This window comes from Oncorhynchus masou, chromosome 31, assembly GCF_036934945.1.
Source record: "Oncorhynchus masou masou isolate Uvic2021 chromosome 31, UVic_Omas_1.1, whole genome shotgun sequence".
Classification (NCBI taxonomy): Eukaryota; Metazoa; Chordata; class Actinopteri; order Salmoniformes; family Salmonidae; genus Oncorhynchus; species Oncorhynchus masou.
Genome location: NC_088242.1, coordinates 66,312,747 through 66,333,969, shown reverse-complemented (window position 1 = coordinate 66,333,969; position 21,223 = coordinate 66,312,747). Strand labels below are relative to the sequence as shown.

The 21,223-nt window shown below is 50.5% G+C and overlaps 1 protein-coding gene across 1 annotated transcript in view; it reads right to left on the bottom strand.

Annotated features, from left to right (window-relative positions):
* Positions 1-3,001: 3,001 nt before the first annotated feature.
* LOC135525266 (putative adenosylhomocysteinase 3) overlaps positions 3,002-21,223 on the bottom strand; it is a 35,290-nt gene continuing 17,068 nt past the window's right edge. Inside the window, exons 12-17 of the mRNA XM_064952984.1 lie at positions 4,358-4,452; positions 4,172-4,270; positions 4,030-4,098; positions 3,774-3,852; positions 3,553-3,673; positions 3,002-3,411 (exon numbers count right to left, since the gene is read on the bottom strand). Of these exons, the coding sequence (XP_064809056.1) occupies positions 3,405-3,411; positions 3,553-3,673; positions 3,774-3,852; positions 4,030-4,098; positions 4,172-4,270; positions 4,358-4,452 (470 nt within the window). The 3' untranslated portion in view covers positions 3,002-3,404. The remainder of the gene's footprint in view (positions 3,412-3,552; positions 3,674-3,773; positions 3,853-4,029; positions 4,099-4,171; positions 4,271-4,357; positions 4,453-21,223) is intronic.

Below are 21,223 nucleotides of genomic sequence, written 5' to 3'. Positions count from 1 at the left end.
GGCACACCTGTGAAAACTCAGCTGTAGTATAAAGCCACTGTTTCCCCATTCAGCAAGATATTCCTCTCTCCATGTATAGCTTTGGTTGTTTCATTGTGGCTTTGGCAGTTGTTATTCCTTTACTCAGTGTGTGGTTTCCAATTGTTTGTTGCAATCTTGAGCCAGGTTTATTTTGTTTTGGCACAACCTGGCTCAAGATTGTAACAAGCAATGGGAAACCACACACTGAGTAAAGGAATAACAAAATGAATTTATTCCATAAATAAAGTAAACACTCACAACAATAATCAGATGAGGCACGAAGGTCAGTAAATTAGGTGTCAACTGCCAAAGCCACAATGAAACAACCAAAGGTATGCATTAAGAGGAAACTCTTGCTGAATGGGGAAACAGTGGCTCATGCTACTGCTGAGCTTTCACAGGTGTGCCCCATCAGCACTGACGACCCTCCCAGCTCCGCCTACCTCTCCACAGCAAAACCCAGTCGACAAAGTAGGGAGGGGTTGTCACAATCCAAACAAGTTCTCACTTCAGAATTAGATGTTCATCCATGTTTCTCAAACGTGAAATTTCTTAGTTGTTGCAAATGTCAAAGTGTTTAAGGTTAAGTTTAGGCATTAAATCTGAATTTTTAAGGTTAGGGTTCAGTTTAGGCATTACATCAAAAAAGTAAATGCTTAGGAATTAACTCAATGGTTAAGGTAAGTTTTAAGGTTTGGGATAGGCTTAAAACAAAAATCGATTAATTTTTTTATATCGCTGTATCTGAAGATGAAACCTTTAGCGCTAGCCCTGGTCAGCTTGCAGCTGGCGCACAGCGTGGTGTGTGCACCAGAAGCAGATGCTTATGCCCATCTTCCATCCTGGTCCACAATGCCATAGCAAAACTGAAACCTACTTAACATCGAATACTGACTTGTATGATTCGTGACCTGGCTGCTTCATCCAGGATACTATCCTTTTAGCTTGCTTTAAATAACCACAATGCACTGGGGTTTGGGGGAAGGTTAAATTCTAGACCAGTTAAAAAAATAATTCTACAGTTGTTTCAGTGAGTGCACAGACACACGCATGCACACACACACACACTGGATTACAGTAATCCAGGGACATAGGGTATTTTTAGGTCTGTGCGGCCAGAGATCTACACCATGATAGGCGTGGCGCACTGATCTAGGAAAACATGCAACAATTAGTTAATTTGCTTTGCCTTGGATTGCTTTCATGGTTAACCTGACAACTGTTGCTTTCATACAGAGTAAAAAAAAGGCTAAAGCAATTTGCTCATGTATTGAGATCCATCTATGTAATACAACTTCAGGAGAGCTTTGTAATTTCATTGCATTGGCGGCAGGGTAGCCTAGTGGTTAGAGCGTTGGACTAGTAACCGGAAGGTTGCGAGTTCAAACCCCCGAGCTGACAAGGTGCAACTGTTGTTCTGCCCCTGAACAGGCAGTTAACCTACTGTTCCTAGGCCGTCATTGAGAATAAGAATTTGTTCTTAACTGACTTGCCTGGTTCTTAACTGACTTGCCTAATTTTAAAGGTAAAATTAAATAAAAAATTGGCCAGAGACACTACGGAATACTGCCACCTGGTGCTTAGGATGTCCACAGCAAACACATAGAAAAACATTTTTCAATGTTCCTGTCTGTGTAAGTGGGCGTTCTCTCTCTTACGTGAGCATGCTTTCCCACATGAGCTCACGGTTCCTCCATAATCTCTGGCATGCTCACACGAGAGAAGGAACGCCTACTTACACAGCCCAACAGCTGGCTCTGTCCTACTTATTGTACTCTCCGTGCATGCCACACCCGCCCCGCCCATAAAAAATTTCTTTACCGTCGCTGCACATAGCAGCCTACACTGGAGAAAGATGGACAAGAGAGATACCCACCACTACCCACCTGTCGTAGATATGAAAAGATAGGAGGGGTGTACGCAATACGGTGGAAACCAAACCAAGCCCTCTGAGTTAGAGTAGAGTGCAGAAGAGGAGACCCAAGGATAGTCCTGTTGTGTCTAGGTAATACTGTGTAATATCGAGGCTTCTAAAGCACTGCTTTCAAATGGCAGGTCACACAGCTATCTTACTGCCTCTTCTTCCAACATTATCCCATAAACACTTTAGTTCGTAATGTAATCATCTGCTCTGAAGGATCATTATCCATGAGTGATGATGGAGAGGAGAGAGTGAGTGGAAGGCGAACGAGAGAGAGGGAGGGATCAGAACCTGATTAGTGAGCAGTCACTCAGATCTGAAGGAAAGGGGGGTCTGAGTGTTGATGAGCTGACTGTGTTCTTCCCAAAGACACACACACACACTACACTCCACAGGCGGCCATTGGCACCTTAATTGGGTATGATGTGCTTAAGTAATCGCTAGAACTAATGGCCGGATTGGAATAAATGGAATGTTATCAAACACATGGTTTCCATGTGTTTGATTCCATTTACTCCATTCCAGCCATTATTATGAGCCGTCCTCCCCTCACCAGCCTCCTATGCTACACACACACCAACTTGTCGAGCGCCATTGGAAACAGTCATTGGTGGAGCATCTCGTGGGGGGAGTCAAAGGAACACCCAGCTCACCAGGAGAGAGAGAGTTGCAACTAAAGAAAACGGCAACCTCACTGGGAGACATTTCCCCAAAAGCCCTGACTGTTATCACCTCTCCAGTCTAGAAAGGGAACTTATAGTGAGTAAGGACTGAATCAGTCTACCTCCTCACCCCACAGATTATCCACAGGTCAGGAAGGAAGACCAAAACAAACACACAGGTCCATCTGCCACTGTATCTGCCACTGTGTGTGTGTGTGTGTGTGTGTGTGTGTGTGTGTGTGTGTGTGTGTGGGACATCATTCCACCGCCTGGTGGGCATAGTTAGAACTACAGAGACTGAAACACTAGCTGTTTGTCTGAGGAGAGGAGTTTACGAGACTGGTGGGTGGATCACATAACTTTGTCTTTGAAAAAATACTAGACAAAATGGTCAAATGTAACATTTTATTAATCTTTTACCTTTTGGTTATTGCTTATCTGCTTTTATTTACATTCAGAAAGTTGTTTAGATACTGTATCTTTGAGAAGATTTGTAACTGAAAGTAAGTCTATGAAAAAGTAGATAATCTGTGTTTCTCTATTACATGTTGACGTACACCTCCTCCAAACCCAGGCTTTTGGGCACTTAGAGTTATCTATTTATCTCTATGTGTCAGATGGCTCAGCAGGGATCAGGGGTTAAAGGTCAGTCTGACCGTCATGGTTGGGGTGTTACAGCTCAGCGCTGGGCTAGTTTCCCCACATACACAAATCTGATTCAGGTCTCCCTGGTCCTCGCTTCCTCTGAGCCACATGTCTTTGGGATGCTCTGGTGTATCTTTGGTCTTCACTTCCATGGATTAGTACCTGCAATGAACACTCTCACTGTAAGCCACAGGAAGATACTGGAACGCCAAATGACATTACTGTTCACGTTCATTTCCTACTTTTAGTGTGTATATGTGCACTATATGCTTGAGATGGGAGTATGTGTGTGTGTTCACCCACCTGTAGTAGTTTGTTTTGAAGGGTCCAGTCTTGGTGAGGCCCAGGTATTTGGCTTGTTCATCAGTCAGCTCTGTGAGGTGGGCGTCAAACGTTGGCAGGTGGAGTCCAGCCACAAACTCGTCTGAAAACATGCAAGCACACACACACACCCAAACACAGTCACACTATACCCTGTCAACACCAGAGTAACGAAGCAGTAGGTAGGAAAGGTGGTGTCTCACCCATCTTCTTTGGCAGGAGGTAGACGTCTTTACTGTATCGTCCCTCTGGGGCATTGTACAGCTCAATCAGAGCCAGCGCCTGAGGGCATTACGTTACGTTATAGAAGTGGTATACCGAGAACATAATTCAATTACAAAGAGACTGTGGCTACAGAGGTCAGTTCCTTTTTATAGCGCATAAATGTAGCCCTCCACAGTAGAGCTTGTGTGTTTGCTGCGACCATGATGTCCCCTGCTGTGTGAGAGACAGACAGACCTGTGTGGTGGCGGTGATGGAGAGAATGAACGAGGGTACCGTGGCGCAGCTCAGATTCAACAGATGACCCTGAGAGAATATACACACACTGTGAAACACACACACACCAGTGATCACACACGTAACACACACAGGCACTGACCTCAGCCAGTAAGATAATTCTCTTGCCATCTGGCCAGATGACATGGTCCACCTGTGACCTCACTCTCTCCCAGGTCAACTCTGGGCTCCGCAGACTCGCCTGACAGAGGAAAAACACAGTGTGTCAACCTCTCTCTCTCACACACACACACACACACACACACACGCACACGCACACACGTCTCACCACGTCTATCTCAGTGTTGGAGTGACCCATGTTACAGACGATGCAGCCGTTCTTCATTCTGTCTAGATAATCTCTTCCCACCACGTTCTTGTTGCCTGAGGACAAAACTGTGGCTGTTATAACCTGCCATAGCCCATCATTACCTACTGTAGGCTGACAGGTTCAGGAGGAGGGGGTGCGTTGGGGCTGAAGCCAGGGTTAGGATTGTGGTTGGGGTTGAGGCTAGGGTTAGAGTTGGGGTTGAACCGGGATGTGGACATGAAGCTAGGGTTAGGATTGTGGTTGGGGTTGAGGCTAGGGTTAGAGTTGGGGTTGAACCGGGATGTGGACATGAAGCTAGGGTTAGGATTGTGGTTGGGGTTGAGGCTAGGGTTAGAGTTGGGGTTGAACCGGGATGCGGACATGAAGCTAGGGTTAGGATTGTGGTTGGGGTTGAGGCTAGGGTTAGAGTTGGGGATGAACCGGGATGTGGACATGAAGCTAGGGTTAGGATTGTGGTTGGGGTTGAGGCTAGGGTTAGAGTTGGGGTTGACCGGGATTGGACATGAAGCTAGGGTTAGGATTGTGGTTGGGGTTGAGGCTAGGGTTGAACGAAATGTGTTGGAACCTAGGGTTAGGATTGTGGTTGGGGTTGAGGCTAGGGTTAGAGTTGGGGTTGAACCGGGATGTGGACATGAAGCCAGGGTTAGGATTGTGGTTGGGGTTGAGGCTAGGGTTAGAGTTGGGGTTGAACCGGGATGTGGACATGAAGCTAGGGTTAGGATTGTGGTTGGGGTTGAGGCTAGGGTTAGAGTTGGGGTTGAACCGGGATGTGGACATGAAGCCAGGGTTAGGATTGTGGTTGGGGTTGAGGCTAGGGTTAGAGTTGGGGTTGAACCGGGATGTGGACATGAAGCCAGGGTTAGGATTGTGGTTGGGATTGAGGCTAGGGTTAGAGTTGGGGTTGAACCGGGATGTGGACATGAAGCCAGGGTTAGGATTGTGGTTGGGGTTGAGGCTAGGGTTAAGTTGGGGTTGAACCGGGATGTGGACATGAAGCCAGGGTTAGGATTGTGGTTGGGGTTGAGGCTAGGGTTAGAGTTGGGGTTGAACCGGATGCGGACATGAAGCTAGGGTTAGGATTGTGGTTGGGGTTGAGGCTAGGGTTAGAGTTGGGGTTGAACCGGGATGTGGACATGAAGCTAGGGTTAGGATTGTGGTTGGGGTTGAGTCTCGGGTTAGAGTTGGGGTTGAACCGGGATGTGGACATGAAGCTAGGGTTAGGATTGTGGTTGGGGTTGAGGCTAGGGTTAGAGTTGGGTTTGAACCGGGTTGGACATGAAGCTAGAGTTTGAGGCTAGGGTTAGAGTTGGGGTTGAACCGGGATGCGGACATGAAGCTAGGGTTAGGATTGTGGTTGGGGTTGAGGCTAGGGTTAGAGTTGGGGTTGAACCGGGATGCGGACATGAAGCTAGGGTTAGGATTGTGGTTGGGATTGAGGCTAGGGTAAGAGTTGGGGTTGAACCGGGATGCGGACATGAAGCTAGGGTTAGGATTGTGGTTGTGGTTGAGGCTAGGGTTAGAGTTGGGTTTGAACCGGGATGCGGACATGAAGCTACGGTTAGGATTGTGGTTGGGGTTGAGGCTAGGGTTAGAGTTGGGGTTGAACCGGGATGTGGACATGAGGCTAACGTTAGGATTGTGGTTGGGGTTGAGGCTAGGGTTAGAGTTGGGGTTGAACCGGGATGCTGACATAAAGCTAGGGTTAGGATTGTGGTTGGGGTTGAGGCTAGGGTAAGAGTTGGGGTTGAACCGGGATGTGGACATGAAGCTACGGTTAGGATTGTGGTTGGGGTTGAGGCTAGGGTTAGAGTTGGGGTTGAACCGGGATGTGGACATGAAGCTACGGTTAGGATTGTGGTTGGGGTTGAGGCTAGGGTTAGAGTTGGGGTTGAACCGGGATGTGGACATGAGGCTAACGTTAGGATTGTGGTTGGGGTTGAGGCTAGTGTTAGAGTTGGGGTGGAACCGGGATGTGGACATGAAGCTAGGGTTAGGATTGTGGTTGGGGTTGAGGCTAGGGTTAGAGTTGGGGTTGAACCGGGATGTGGACATGAAGCTAGGGTTAGGATTGTGGTTGGGGTTGAAGCTAGGGCTAAAGTTGGGGTTGAACCGGGATGTGGACATGAGGCTAACGTTAGGATTGTGGTTGGGGTTGAGGCTAGGGTTAGAGTTGGGGTTGAACCGGGATGTGGACATGAAGCCAGGGTTAGGATTGTGGTTGGGGTTGAGGCTAGGGTTAGAGTTGGGGTTGAACCGGGATGTGGACATGAAGCCAGGGTTAGGATTGTGGTTGGGGTTGAGGCTAGGGTTAGAGTTGGGGATGAACCGGGATGTGGACATGAAGCCAGGGTTAGGATTGTGGTTGGGGTTGAGGCTAGGGTTAGAGTTGGGGTTGAACCGGGATGTGGACATGAAGCTAGGGTTTGAGGCTAGGGTTAGAGTTGGGGTTGAACCGGGATGTGGACATGAAGCCAGGGTTAGGATTGTGGTTGGGGTTGAGGCTAGGGTTAGAGTTGGGGTTGAACCGGGATGCGGACATGAAGCTACGGTTAGGATTGTGGTTGGGGTTGAGGCTAGGGTTAGAGTTGAACCGGGATGTGGACATGAGGCTAACGTTAGGATTGTGGTTGGGGTTGAGGCTAGGGTTAGAGTTGGGGTTGAACCGGGATGTGGACATGAAGCTAGGGTTAGGATTGTGGTTGGGGTTGAGGCTAGGGTTAGAGTTGGGGTTGAACCGGGATGTGGACATGAAGCTAAGGTTAGGATTGTGGTTGGGGTTGAGGCTAGGGTTAGAGTTGGGGTTGAACCGGGATGCGGACATGAAGCTAGGGTTAGGATTGTGGTTGGGGTTGAGGCTAGGGTTAGAGTTGGGGTTGAACCGGGATGCGGACATGAAGCTAGGGTTAGGATTGTGGTTGGGATTGAGGCTAGGGTAAGAGTTGGGGTTGAACCGGGATGCGGACATGAAGCTAGGGTTAGGATTGTGGTTGTGGTTGAGGCTAGGGTTAGAGTTGGGTTTGAACCGGGATGCGGACATGAAGCTACGGTTAGGATTGTGGTTGGGGTTGAGGCTAGGGTTAGTGTTGGGGTTGAACCGGGATGTGGACATGAGGCTAACGTTAGGATTGTGGTTGGGGTTGAGGCTAGGGTTAGAGTTGGGGTTGAACCGGGATGCTGACATAAAGCTAGGGTTAGGATTGTGGTTGGGGTTGAGGCTAGGGTTAGAGTTGGGGTTGAACCGGGATGTGGACATGAAGCTACGGTTAGGATTGTGGTTGGGGTTGAGGCTAGGGTTAGAGTTGGGGTTGAACCGGGATGTGGACATGAAGCTACGGTTAGGATTGTGGTTGGGGTTGAGGCTAGGGTTAGAGTTGGGGTTGAACCGGGATGTGGACATGAGGCTAACGTTAGGATTGTGGTTGGGGTTGAGGCTAGTGTTAGAGTTGGGGTGGAACCGGGATGTGGACATGAAGCTAGGGTTAGGATTGTGGTTGGGGTTGAGGCTAGGGTTAGAGTTGGGGTTGAACCGGGATGTGGACATGAAGCTAGGGTTAGGATTGTGGTTGGGGTTGAGGCTAGGGCTAGAGTTGGGGTTGAACCGGGATGTGGACATGAGGCTAACGTTAGGATTGTGGTTGGGGTTGAGGCTAGGGTTAGAGTTGGGGTTGAACCGGGATGTGGACATGAAGCCAGGGTTAGGATTGTGGTTGGGGTTGAGGCTAGGGTTAGAGTTGGGGTTGAACCGGGATGTGGACATGAAGCCAGGGTTAGGATTGTGGTTGGGGTTGAGGCTAGGGTTAGAGTTGGGGATGAACCGGGATGTGGACATGAAGCCAGGGTTAGGATTGTGGTTGGGGTTGAGGCTAGGGTTAGAGTTGGGGTTGAACCGGGATGTGGACATGAAGCTAGGGTTTGAGGCTAGGGTTAGAGTTGGGGTTGAACCGGGATGTGGACATGAAGCCAGGGTTAGGATTGTGGTTGGGGTTGAGGCTAGGGTTAGAGTTGGGGTTGAACCGTGATGCGGACATGAAGCTAGGGTTAGGATTGTGGTTGGGGTTGAGGCTAGGGTTAGAGTTGGGGTTGAACCGAGATGTGGACATGAAGCTAGGGTTAGGATTGTGGTTGGGGTTGAGGCTAGGGTTAGAGTTGGGGTTGAACCGGGATGTGGACATGAGGCTAACGTTAGGATTGTGGTTGGGGTTGAGGCTAGGGTTAGAGTTGGGGTTGAACCGGGATGCTGACATAAAGCTAGGGTTAGGATTGTGGTTGGGGTTGAGGCTAGGGTTAGAGTTGGGGTTGAACCGGGATGTGGACATGAAGCTAGGGTTAGGATTGTGGTTGGGGTTGAGGCTAGGGTTAGAGTTGGGGTTGAACTGGGATGCGGACATGAAGCTACGGTTAGGATTGTGGTTGGGGTTGAGGCTAGGGTTAGAGTTGGGGTTGAACCGGGATGCAGACATGAAGCTACGGTTAGGATTGTGGTTGGGGTTGAGGCTAGGGTTAGAGTTGAACCGGGATGTGGACATGAGGCTAACGTTAGGATTGTGGTTGGGGTTGAGGCTAGGGTTAGAGTTGGGGTTGAACCGGGATGTGGACATGAAGCTAGGGTTAGGATTGTGGTTGGGGTTGAGGCTAGGGTTAGAGTTGGGGTTGAACCGGGATGTGGACATGAAGCTAGGGTTAGGATTGTGGTTGGGGTTGAGGCTAGGGCTAGAGTTGGGGTTGAACCGGGATGTGGACATGAAGCTAGGGTTTGAGGCTAGGGTTAGAGTTGGGGTTGAACTGGGATGCGGACATGAAGCTAGGGTTAGGATTGTGGTTGGGGTTGAGGCTAGGGCTAGAGTTGGGGTTGAACCAGGATGTGGACATGAAGCTAGGGTTAGGATTGTGGTTGGGGTTGAGGCTAGGGTTAGAGTTGGGGTTGAACCGGGATGTGGACATGAGGCTAACGTTAGGATTGTGGTTGGGGTTGAGGCTAGGGTAAGAGTTGGGGTTGAACCGGGATGCTGACATAAAGCTAGGGTTAGGATTGTGGTTGGGGTTGAGGCTAGGGTTAGAGTTGGGGTTGAACCAGGATGTGGACATGAAGCTAGGGTTAGGATTGTGGTTGGGGTTTAGGCTAGGGCTAGAGTTGGGGTTGAACCAGGATGTGGACATGAAGCTAGGGTTAGGATTGTGGTTGGGGTTGAGGCTAGGGTTAGAGTTGGGGTTGAACCGGGATGTGGACATGAGGCTAACGTTAGGATTGTGGTTGGGGTTGAGGCTAGGGTTAGAGTTGGGGTTGAACCGGGATGCTGACATAAATCTAGGGTTAGGATTGTGGTTGGGGTTGAGGCTAGGGTTAGAGTTGGGGTTGAACCGCGATGTGGACATGAGGCTAACGTTAGGATTGTGGTTGGGGTTGAGGCTAGGGTTAGGAGTTGGGGTTGAACCGGGATGCTGACATAAAGCTAGGGTTAGGATTGTGGTTGGGGTTGAGGCTAGGGTTAGAGTTGGGGTTGAACCGGGATGTGGACATGAAGCTAGGGTTAGGATTGTGGTTGGGGTTGAGGCTAGGGTAAGAGTTGGGGTTGAACCAGGATGTGGACATGAAGCTAGGGTTAGGATTGTGGTTGGGGTTGAGGCTAGGGTTAGAGTTGGGGTTGACCCGGGATGCGGACATGAAGCTAGGGTTAGGATTGTGGTTGGGGTTGAGGCTAGGGTTAGAGTTGGGGTTGAACCGGGATGCGGACATGAAGCTACGGTTAGGATTGTGGTTGGGGTTGAGGCTAGGGTTAGAGTTGGGGTTGAACCGGGATGCGGACATGAATCTACAGTTAGGATTGTGGTTGGGGTTGAGGCTAGGGTTAGAGTTGGGGTTGAACCGGGATGTGGACATGAAGCTAGGGTTAGGATTGTGGTTGGGGTTGAGGCTAGGGCTAGAGTTGGGGTTGAGCCGGGATGTGGACATGAAGCTAGGGTTTGAGGCTAGGGTTAGAGTTGGGGTTGAACCGGGATGCGGACATGAAGCTAGGGTTAGGATTGTGGTTGGGGTTGAGGCTAGGGCTAGAGTTGGGGTTGAACCAGGATGTGGACATGAAGCTAGGGTTAGGATTGTGGTTGGGGTTGAGGCTAGGGTTAGAGTTGGGGTTGAACCGGGATGTGGACATGAGGCTAACGTTAGGATTGTGGTTGGGGTTGAGGCTAGGGTTAGAGTTGGGGTTGAACCGGGATGCTGACATAAAGCTAGGGTTAGGATTGTGGTTGGGGTTGAGGCTAGGGTTAGAGTTGGGGTTGAACCGGGATGTGGACATGAAGCTAGGGTTAGGATTGTGGTTGGGGTTGAGGCTAGGGTAAGAGTTTGGGTTGAACCGGGATGCGGACATGAAGCTAGGGTTAGGATTGTGGTTGTGGTTGAGGCTAGGGTTAGAGTTGGGGTTGAACCGGGATGCGGACATGAAGCTACGGTTAGGATTGTGGTTGGGGTTGAGGCTAGGGTTAGAGTTGGGGTTGAACCGGGATGTGGACATGAGGCTAACGTTAGGATTGTGGTTGGGGTTGAGGCTACGGTTAGAGTTGGGGTTGAACCGGGATGTGGACATGAAGCTAGGGTTAGGATTGTGGTTGGGGTTGAGGCTAGGGTAAGAGTTGGGGTTGAACCAGGATGTGGACATGAAGCTAGGGTTAGGATTGTGGTTGGGGTTGAGGCTAGGGTTAGAGTTGGGGTTGACCCGGGATGCGGACATGAAGCTAGGGTTAGGATTGTGGTTGGGGTTGTGGCTAGGGTTAGAGTTGGGGTTGAACCGGGATGCGGACATGAAGCTACGGTTAGGATTGTGGTTGGGGTTGAGGCTAGGGTTAGAGTTGGGGTTGAACCGGGATGCGGACATGAAGCTACAGTTAGGATTGTGGTTGGGGTTGAGGCTAGGGTTAGAGTTGGGGTTGAACCGGGATGTGGACATGAAGCTAGGGTTAGGATTGTGGTTGGGGTTGAGGCTAGGGCTAGAGTTGGGGTTGAGCCGGGATGTGGACATGAAGCTAGGGTTTGAGGCTAGGGTTAGAGTTGGGGTTGAACCGGGATGCGGACATGAAGCTAGGGTTAGGATTGTGGTTGGGGTTGAGGCTAGGGCTAGAGTTGGGGTTGAACCAGGATATGGACATGAAGCTAGGGTTAGGATTGTGGTTGGGGTTGAGGCTAGGGTTAGAGTTGGGGTTGAACCGGGATGTGGACATGAGGCTAACGTTAGGATTGTGGTTGGGGTTGAGGCTAGGGTTAGAGTTGGGGTTGAACCGGGATGCTGACATAAAGCTAGGGTTAGGATTGTGGTTGGGGTTGAGGCTAGGGTTAGAGTTGGGGTTGAACCGGGATGTGGACATGAAGCTAGGGTTAGGATTGTGGTTGGGGTTGAGGCTAGGGTAAGAGTTTGGGTTGAACCGGGATGCGGACATGAAGCTAGGGTTAGGATTGTGGTTGTGGTTGAGGCTAGGGTTAGAGTTGGGGTTGAACCGGGATGCGGACATGAAGCTACGGTTAGGATTGTGGTTGGGGTTGAGGCTAGGGTTAGAGTCGGGGTTGAACCGGGATGTGGACATGAGGCTAACGTTAGGATTGTGGTTGGGGTTGAGGCTACGGTTAGAGTTGGGGTTGAACCGGGATGTGGACATGAAGCTAGGGTTAGGATTGTGGTTGGGGTTGAGGCTAGGGCTAGAGTTGGGGTTGAACCGGGATGTGGACATGAAGCTAGGGTTTGAGGCTAGGGTTAGAGTTGGGGTTGAACTGGGATGCGGACATGAAGCTAGGGTTAGGATTGTGGTTGGGGTTGAGGCTAGGGCTAGAGTTGGGTTTGAACCAGGATGTGGACATGAAGCTAGGGTTAGGATTGTGGTTGGGGTTGACGCTAGGGTTAGAGTTGGGGTTGAACCGGGATGTGGACATGAGGCTAACGTTAGGATTGTGGTTGGGGTTGAGGCTAGGGTTAGAGTTGGGGTTGAACCGGGATGTGACATAAATCTAGGGTTAGGATTGTGGTTGGGGTTGAGGCTAGGGTTAGAGTTGGGGTTGAACCGCGATGTGGACATGAGGCTAACGTTAGGATTGTGGTTGGGGTTGAGGCTAGGGTTAGAGTTGGGGTTGAACCGGGATGCTGACATAAAGCTAGGGTTAGGATTGTGGTTGGGGTTTGTGGCTAGGGTTAGAGTTGGGGTTGAACCGGGATGTGGACATGAAGCTAGGGTTAGGATTGTGGTTGGGGTTGAGGCTAGGGTAAGAGTTGGGGTTGAACCAGGATGTGGACATGAAGCTAGGGTTAGGATTGTGGTTGGGGTTGAGGCTAGGGTTAGAGTTGGGGTTGACCCGGGATGCGGACATGAAGCTAGGGTTAGGATTGTGGTTGGGGTTGAGGCTAGGGTTAGAGTTGGGGTTGAACCGGGATGCGGACATGAAGCTACGGTTAGGATTGTGGTTGGGGTTGAGGCTAGGGTTAGAGTTGGGGTTGAACCAGGATGCGGACATGAAGCTACAGTTAGGATTGTGGTTGGGGTTGAGGCTAGGGTTAGAGTTGGGGTTGAACCGGGATGTGGACATGAAGCTAGGGTTAGGATTGTGGTTGGGGTTGAGGCTAGGGCTAGAGTTGGGGTTGAACCGGGATGTGGACATGAAGCTAGGGTTTGAGGCTAGGGTTAGAGTTGGGGTTGAACCGGGATGCGGACATGAAGCTAGGGTTAGGATTGTGGTTGGGGTTGAGGCTAGGGCTAGAGTTGGGGTTGAACCAGGATGTGGACATGAAGCTAGGGTTAGGATTGTGGTTGGGGTTGAGGCTAGGGTTAGAGTTGGGGTTGAACCGGGATGTGGACATGAGGCTAACGTTAGGATTGTGGTTGGGGTAGATGCTAGGGTTAGAGTTGGGGTTGAACCGGGATGTGGACATGAAGCTAGGGTTAGGATTGTGGTTGGGGTTTAGGCTAGGGCTAGAGTTGCGGTTGAACCAGGATGTGGACATGAAGCTAGGGTTAGGATTGTGGTTGGGGTTGAGGCTAGGGTTAGAGTTGGGGTTGAACCGGGATGTGGACATGAAACTAGGGTTAGGATTGTGGTTGGGGTTTAGGCTAGGGCTAGAGTTGCGGTTGAACCAGGATGTGGACATGAAGCTAGGGTTAGGATTGTGGTTGGGGTTTAGGCTAGGGCTAGAGTTGCGGATGAACCAGGATGTGGACATGAAGCTAGGGTTAGGATTGTGGTTGGGGTTGAGGCTAGGGTTAGAGTTGGGGTTGAACCGGGATGTGGACATGAGGCTAACGTTAGGATTGTGGTTGGGGTTGAGGCTAGGGTTAGAGTTGGGGTTGAACCGGGATGCTGACATAAAGCTAGGGTTAGGATTGTGGTTGGGGTTGAGGCTAGGGTTAGAGTTGGGGTTGAACCGCGATGTGGACATGAGGCTAACGTTAGGATTGTGGTTGGGGTTGAGGCTAGGGTTAGAGTTGGGGTTGAACCGGGATGCTGACATAAAGCTAGGGTTAGGATTGTGGTTGGGGTTGAGGCTAGGGTTAGAGTTGGGGTTGAACCGGGATGTGGACATGAAGCTAGGGTTAGGATTGTGGTTGGGGTTGAGGCTAGGGTAAGAGTTGGGGTTGAACCAGGATGTGGACATGAAGCTAGGGTTAGGATTGTGGTTGGGGTTGAGGCTAGGGTTAGAGTTGGGGTTGACCCGGGATGCGGACATGAAGCTAGGGTTAGGATTGTGGTTGGAGTTGAGGCTAGGGTTAGATTTGGGGTTGAACCGGGATGCGGACATGAAGCTACGGTTAGGATTGTGGTTGGGGTTGAGGCTAGGGTTAGAGTTGGGGTTGAACCGGGATGCGGACATGAAGCTACAGTTAGGATTGTGGTTGTGGTTGAGGCTAGGGTTAGAGTTGGGGTTGAACCGGGATGTGGACATGAGGCTAACGTTAGGATTGTGGTTGGGGTAAAGGCTAGGGTTAGAGTTGGGGTTGAACCGGGATGTGGACATGAAGCTAGGGTTAGGATTGTGGTTGGGGTTGAGACTAGGGTTAGAGTTGGGGTTGAACCGGGATGTGGACATGAAGCTAGGGTTAGGATTGTGGTTGGGGTTGAGGCTAGGGCTAGAGTTGGGGTTGAACCGGGATGTGGACATGAAGCTAGGGTTTGAGGCTAGGGTTAGTGTTGGGGTTGAACCGGGATGCGGACATGAAGCTAGGGTTAGGATTGTGGTTGGGGTTGAGGCTAGGGCTAGAGTTGGGGTTGAACCAGGATGTGGACATGAAGCTAGGGTTAGGATTGTGGTTGGGGTTGAGGCTAGGGTTAGAGTTGGGGTTGAACCGGGATGTGGACATGAGGCTAACGTTAGGATTGTGGTTGGGGTTGAGGCTAGGGTTAGAGTTGGGGTTGAACCGGGATGCTGACATAAAGCTAGGGTTAGGATTGTGGTTGGGGTTGAGGCTAGGGTTAGAGTTGGGGTTGAACCGGGATGTGGACATGAAGCTAGGGTTAGGATTGTGGTTGGGGTTGAGGCTAGGGTAAGAGTTGGGGTTGAACCGGGATGCGGACATGAAGCTAGGGTTAGGATTGTGGTTGTGGTTGAGGCTAGGGTTAGAGTTGGGGTTGAACCGGGATGCGGACATGAAGCTACGGTTAGGATTGTGGTTGGGGTTGAGGCTAGGGTTAGAGTTGGGGTTGAACCGCGATGTGGACATGAGGCTAACGTTAGGATTGTGGTTGGGGTTGAGGCTAGGGTTAGAGTTGGGGTTGAACCGGGATGCTGACATAAAGCTAGGGTTAGGATTGTGGTTGGGGTTGAGGCTAGGGTTAGAGTTGGGGTTGAACCGGGATGTGGACATGAAGCTAGGGTTAGGATTGTGGTTGGGGTTGAGGCTAGGGTAAGAGTTGGGGTTGAACCAGGATGTGGACATGAAGCTAGGGTTAGGATTGTGGTTGGGGTTGAGGCTAGGGTTAGAGTTGGGGTTGACCCGGGATGCGGACATGAAGCTAGGGTTAGGATTGTGGTTGGAGTTGAGGCTAGGGTTAGAGTTGGGGTTGAACCAGGATGCGGACATGAAGCTAGGGTTAGGATTGTGGTTGGGGTTGAGGCTAGGGTTAGAGTTGGGGTTGAACCGGGATGCGGACATGAAGCTACAGTTAGGATTGTGGTTGGGGTTGAGGCTAGGGTTAGAGTTGGGGTTGAACCGGGATGTGGACATGAGGCTAACGTTAGGATTGTGGTTGGGGTAAAGGCTAGGGTTAGAGTTGGGGTTGAACCGGGATGTGGACATGAAGCTAGGGTTAGGATTGTGGTTGGGGTTGAGGCTAGGGTTAGAGTTGGGGTTGAACCGGGATGTGGACATGAAGCTAGGGTTAGGATTGTGGTTGGGGTTGAGGCTAGGGCTAGAGTTGGGGTTGAACCGGGATGTGGACATGAAGCTAGGGTTTGAGGCTAGGGTTAGTGTTGGGGTTGAACCGGGATGCGGACATGAAGCTAGGGTTAGGATTGTGGTTGGGGTTGAGGCTAGGGCTAGAGTTGGGGTTGAACCAGGATGTGGACATGAAGCTAGGGTTAGGATTGTGGTTGGGGTTGAGGCTAGGGTTAGAGTTGGGGTTTAACCGGGATGTGGACATGAGGCTAACGTTAGGATTGTGGTTGGGGTTGAGGCTAGGGTTAGAGTTGGGGTTGAACCGGGATGCTGACATAAAGCTAGGGTTAGGATTGTGGTTGGGGTTGAGGCTAGGGTTAGAGTTGGGGTTGAACCGGGATGTGGACATGAAGCTAGGGTTAGGATTGTGGTTGGGGTTGAGGCTAGGGTAAGAGTTGGGGTTGAACCGGGATGCGGACATGAAGCTAGGGTTAGGATTGTGGTTGTGGTTGAGGCTAGGGTTAAAGTTGGGGTTGAACCGGGATGCGGACATGAAGCTACGGTTAGGATTGTGGTTGGGGTTGAGGCTAGGGTTAGAGTTGGGGTTGAACCGGGATGTGGACATGAGGCTAACGTTAGGATTGTGGTTGGGGTTGAGGCTAGGGTTAGAGTTGGGGTTGAACCGGGATGTGGACATGAAGCTAGGGTTAGGATTGTGGTTGGGGTTGAGGCTAGGGCTAGAGTTGGGGTTGAACCGGGATGTGGACATGAAGCTAGGGTTTGAGGCTAGGGTTAGAGTTGGGGTTGAACTGGGATGCGGACATGAAGCTAGGGTTAGGATTGTGGTTGGGGTTGAGGCTAGGGCTAGAGTTGGGGTTGAACCAGGATGTGGACATGAAGCTAGGGTTAGGATTGTGGTTGGGGTTGAGGCTAGGGTTAGAGTTGGGGTTGACCCGGGATGCGGACATGAAGCTAGGGTTAGGATTGTGGTTGGAGTTGAGGCTAGGGTTAGAGTTGGGGTTGAACCGGGATGCGGACATGAAGCTACGGTTAGGATTGTGGTTGGGGTTGAGGCTAGGGTTAGAGTTGGGGTTGAACCGGGATGCGGACATGAAGCTACAGTTAGGATTGTGGTTGGGGTTGAGGCTAGGGTTAGAGTTGGGGTTGAACCGGGATGTGGACATGAGGCTAACGTTAGGATTGTGGTTGGGGTTGAGGCTAGGGTTAGAGTTGGGGTTGAACCGGGATGCTGACATAAAGCTAGGGTTAGGATTGTGGTTGGGGTTGAGGCTAGGGTTAGAGTTGGGGTTGAACCGCGATGTGGACATGAGGCTAACGTTAGGATTGTGGTTGGGGTTGAGGCTAGGGTTAGAGTTGGGGTTGAACCGGGATGTGGACATGATGCTAGGGTTAGGATTGTGGTTGGGGTTGAGACTAGGGTTAGAGTTGGGGTTGAACCGGGATGTGGACATGAAGCTAGGGTTAGGATTGTGGTTGGGGTTGAGGCTAGGGCTAGAGTTGGGGTTGAACCGGGATGTGGACATGAAGCTAGGGTTTGAGGCTAGGGTTAGAGTTGGGGTTGAACCGGGATGCGGACATGAAGCCAGGGTTAGGATTGTGGTTGGGGTTGAGGCTAGGGCTAGAGTTGGGGTTGAACCAGGATGTGGACATGAAGCTAGGGTTAGGATTGTGGTTGGGGTTGAGGCTAGGGTTAGAGTTGGGGTTGAACCGGGATGTGGACATGAGGCTAACGTTAGGATTGTGGTTGGGGTTGAGGCTAGGGTTAGAGTTGGGGTTGAACCGGGATGCTGACATAAAGCTAGGTTTAGGATTGTGGTTGGGGTTGAGGCTAGGGTTAGAGTTGGGGTTGAACCGGGATGTGGACATGAAGCTAGGGTTAGGATTGTGGTTGGGGTTGAGGCTAGGGCTAGAGTTGGGGTTGAACCAGGATGTGGACATGAAGGTAGGGTTAGGATTGTGGTTGGGGTTGAGGCTAGGGTTAGAGTTGGGGTTGAACCGGGATGTGGACATGAGGCTAACGTTAGGATTGTGGTTGGGGTTGAGGCTAGGGTTAGAGTCGGGGTTGAACCGGGATGCTGACATAAAGCTAGGGTTAGGATTGTGGTTGGGGTTGAGGCTAGGGTTAGAGTTGGGGTTGAACCGGGATGTGGACATGAAGCTAGGGTTAGGATTGTGGTTGGGGTTGAGGCTAGGGTAAGAGTTGGGGTTGAACCGGGATGCGGACATGAAGCTAGGGTTAGGATTGTGGTTGTGGTTGAGGCTAGGGTTAGAGTTGGGGTTGAACCGGGATGTGGACATGAGGCTAACGTTAGGATTGTGGTTGGGGTTGAGGCTAGGGTTAGAGTTGGGGTTGAACCGGGATGTGGACATGAAGCTAGGGTTAGGATTGTGGTTGGGGTTGAGGCTAGGGTTAGAGTTGGGGTTGAACCGGGATGTGGACATGAAGCTAGGGTTAGGATTGTGGTTGGGGTTGAGGCTAGTGCTAGAGTTGGGGTTGAACCGGGATGTGGACATGAAGCTAGGGTTTGAGGCTAGGGTTAGAGTTGGGGTTGAACCGGGATGCGGACATGAAGCTAGGGTTAGGATTGTGGTTCGGGTTGAGGCTAGGGCTAGAGTTGGGGTTGAACCAGGATGTGGACATGAAGCTAGGGTTAGGATTGTGGTTGGGGTTAGAGTTGGGGTTGACCCGGGATGCGGACATGAAGCTAGGGTTAGGATTGTGGTTGGGGTTGAGGCTAGGGTTAGAGTTGGGGTTGAACCGGGATGCGGACATGAAGCTACGGTTAGGATTGTGGATGGGGTTGACGCTAGGGTAAGAGTTGGGGTTGAACCGGGATGCGGACACGAAGCTACGGTTAGGATTGTGGTTGGGGTTGAGGCTAGGGTTAGAGTTGGGGTTGAACCGGGATGTGGACATGAAGCTAGGGTTAGGATTGTGGTTGGGGTTGAGGCTAGGGATAGAGTTGGGGTTGAACCGGGATGTGGACATGAAGCTAGGGTTATAGGCTAGGGTTAGAGTTGGGGTTGAACCGGGATGCAGACATGAAGCTAGGGTTAGGATTGTGGTTCGGGTTGAGGCTAGGGCTAGAGTTGGGGTTGAACCAGGATGTGGACATGAAGCTAGGGTTAGGATTGTGGTTGGGGTTAGAGTTGGGGTTGACCCGGGATGCGGACATGAAGCTACGGTTAGGATTGTGGTTGGGGTTGAGGCTAGGGTTAGAGTTGGGGTTGAACCGGGATGTGGACATGAAGCTAGGGTTAGGATTGTGGTTCGGGTTGAGGCTAGGGCTAGAGTTGTGGTTGAACCGGGATGTGGACATGAGGCTAACGTTAGGATTGTGGTTGGGGTTGAGGCTAGGGTTAGAGTTGGGGTTGAACCGGGATGTGGACATGAAGCTAGGGTTAGGATTGTGGTTGGGGTTGAGGCTAGGGTTAGAGTTGGGGTTGAACCGGGATGTGGACATGAAGCTAGTGTTAGGATTGTGGTTGGGGTTGAGGCTAGGGCTAGAGTTGGGGTTGAACCGGGATGTGGACATGAAGCTAGGGTTTGAGGCTAGGGTTAGAGTTGGGGTTGAACCGGGATGCGGACATGAAGCTAGGGTTAGGATTGTGGTTGGGGTTGAGGCTAGGGCTAGAGTTGGGGTTGAACCAGGATGTGGACATGAAGCTAGGGTTAGGATTGTGGTTGGGGTTGAGGCTAGGGTTAGAGTTGGGGTTGACCCGGGATGCGGACATGAAGCTAGGGTTAGGATTGTGGTTGGGGTTGAGGCTAGGGTTAGAGTTGGGGTTGAACCGGGATGCGGACATGAAGCTAGGGTTAGGATTGTGGTTGGGGTTGAGGCTAGGGTTAGAGTTGGGGTTGAACCGGGATGTGGACATGAAGCTAGGGTTAGGATTGTGGTTGGGGTTGAGGCTAGGGTTAGAGTTGGGGATGAACCGGGATGTGGACATGAAGCTAGGGTTAGGATTGTGGTTGGGGTTGAGGCTAGGGTTAGAGTTGGGGTTGACCCGGGATGCGGACATGAAGCTAGGGTTAGGATTGTGGTTGGGGTTGAGGCTAGGGTTAGAGTTGGGGTTGAACCGGGATGTGGACATGAAGCTAGGGTTAGGATTGTGGTTGGGGTTGAGGCTAGGGTTAGAGTTGGGGTTGACCCGGGATGCGGACATGAAGCTAGGGTTAGGATTGTGGTTGGGGTTGAGGCTAGGGTTGAACCGAAATGTAGACATGAAGTTACATGGAACCCAAACCGGCTGATCGCGTGCGCCATCGTGCGCTATCGTGCATAAATGTATTTTGTCCCCCCACACCAAACGCGATCACGACACGCAGGTTAAAATATCAAAACAAACTCTGAACCAATTCCATTAATTTGGGGGCAGGTCGAAAATCGTTAAACATGTATGGCATGTTTAATGTATTTAGCTAGTTTGCTTGCACTTGCTAGATAACGTTAATTTGTCCTATTTAGCTAGCTTGCTGTTGCTAGCCTATTTGTCCTGGGATATAAATATTGAGGTTATTTTACCTGAAATGCACAAGGACCCACAAGAATTTAATTTGCGACTTTCGCGTACGCGACGTGTCCGTTCTGGTCATGTTAGGGTTATGGTTGTGGTGAAGGCTAGGGTTAGGGATGAACAGGAATAGTTCACCTAAATTAAAAAATGACACATTAATTTCATTACTCTGTAAGCAGTCTATGGACAAGGTACTGTATGATAGCAATTGGTTTAGTTTCCCTGGCACATGTTTCCACATGCTAACATTTTAGCATTGGTGGCACAAATCCCTTTCAAGTCATGGGTCCGATGATAGCATTTTTCACACATCATGTCCAAATCATCTGAAAGTATTTCAAATTGATTGTGAAGCTCAACAAAGTCACTTATAGATGATCTGATCATGATGTGCGAAAAATGCTACGGAGGATACACTGGCAATTATTTAAGGCAATATTGCCAAGCAATGTTGCTGGGAACAGAGTGGGGTATGAGACATTGGAGCTATGAAGAAACGTAATTTGCCCATTAATTTACTCATCTCCTATAGCTTGTTATTGACTGTTGACTGCCACAGCTGTATAACAATTCATCAGCTAACAAACAAGCAACAAAGAGGTGTTGCTTCTGCCCTGTTTATCCACTCAACCTGCTTCCAGGTTGCTAACAATCTAACCAATTTGGGCTATTGAATATACATGGCTTTGATTAGCATGCTAATCAATTAGTACGCTCCAGCATGGATACTGTCGTCAGTTAAACTTGACAAACTGAACACAGTGTGTATGTAGTAACGTGTCATGATCAAATATTGTGGTGAGGAAACACTTGATGGGTGAAAGACCAATATTTCACTGTAAATGTGAGTTTATTTTCAAACACTTGGGCTCAAAAACGGCCATCATGTTTCCAAAATGTTTTAGAACGCAGACTGATCACATGACGGCAGGGTAGCCTAGT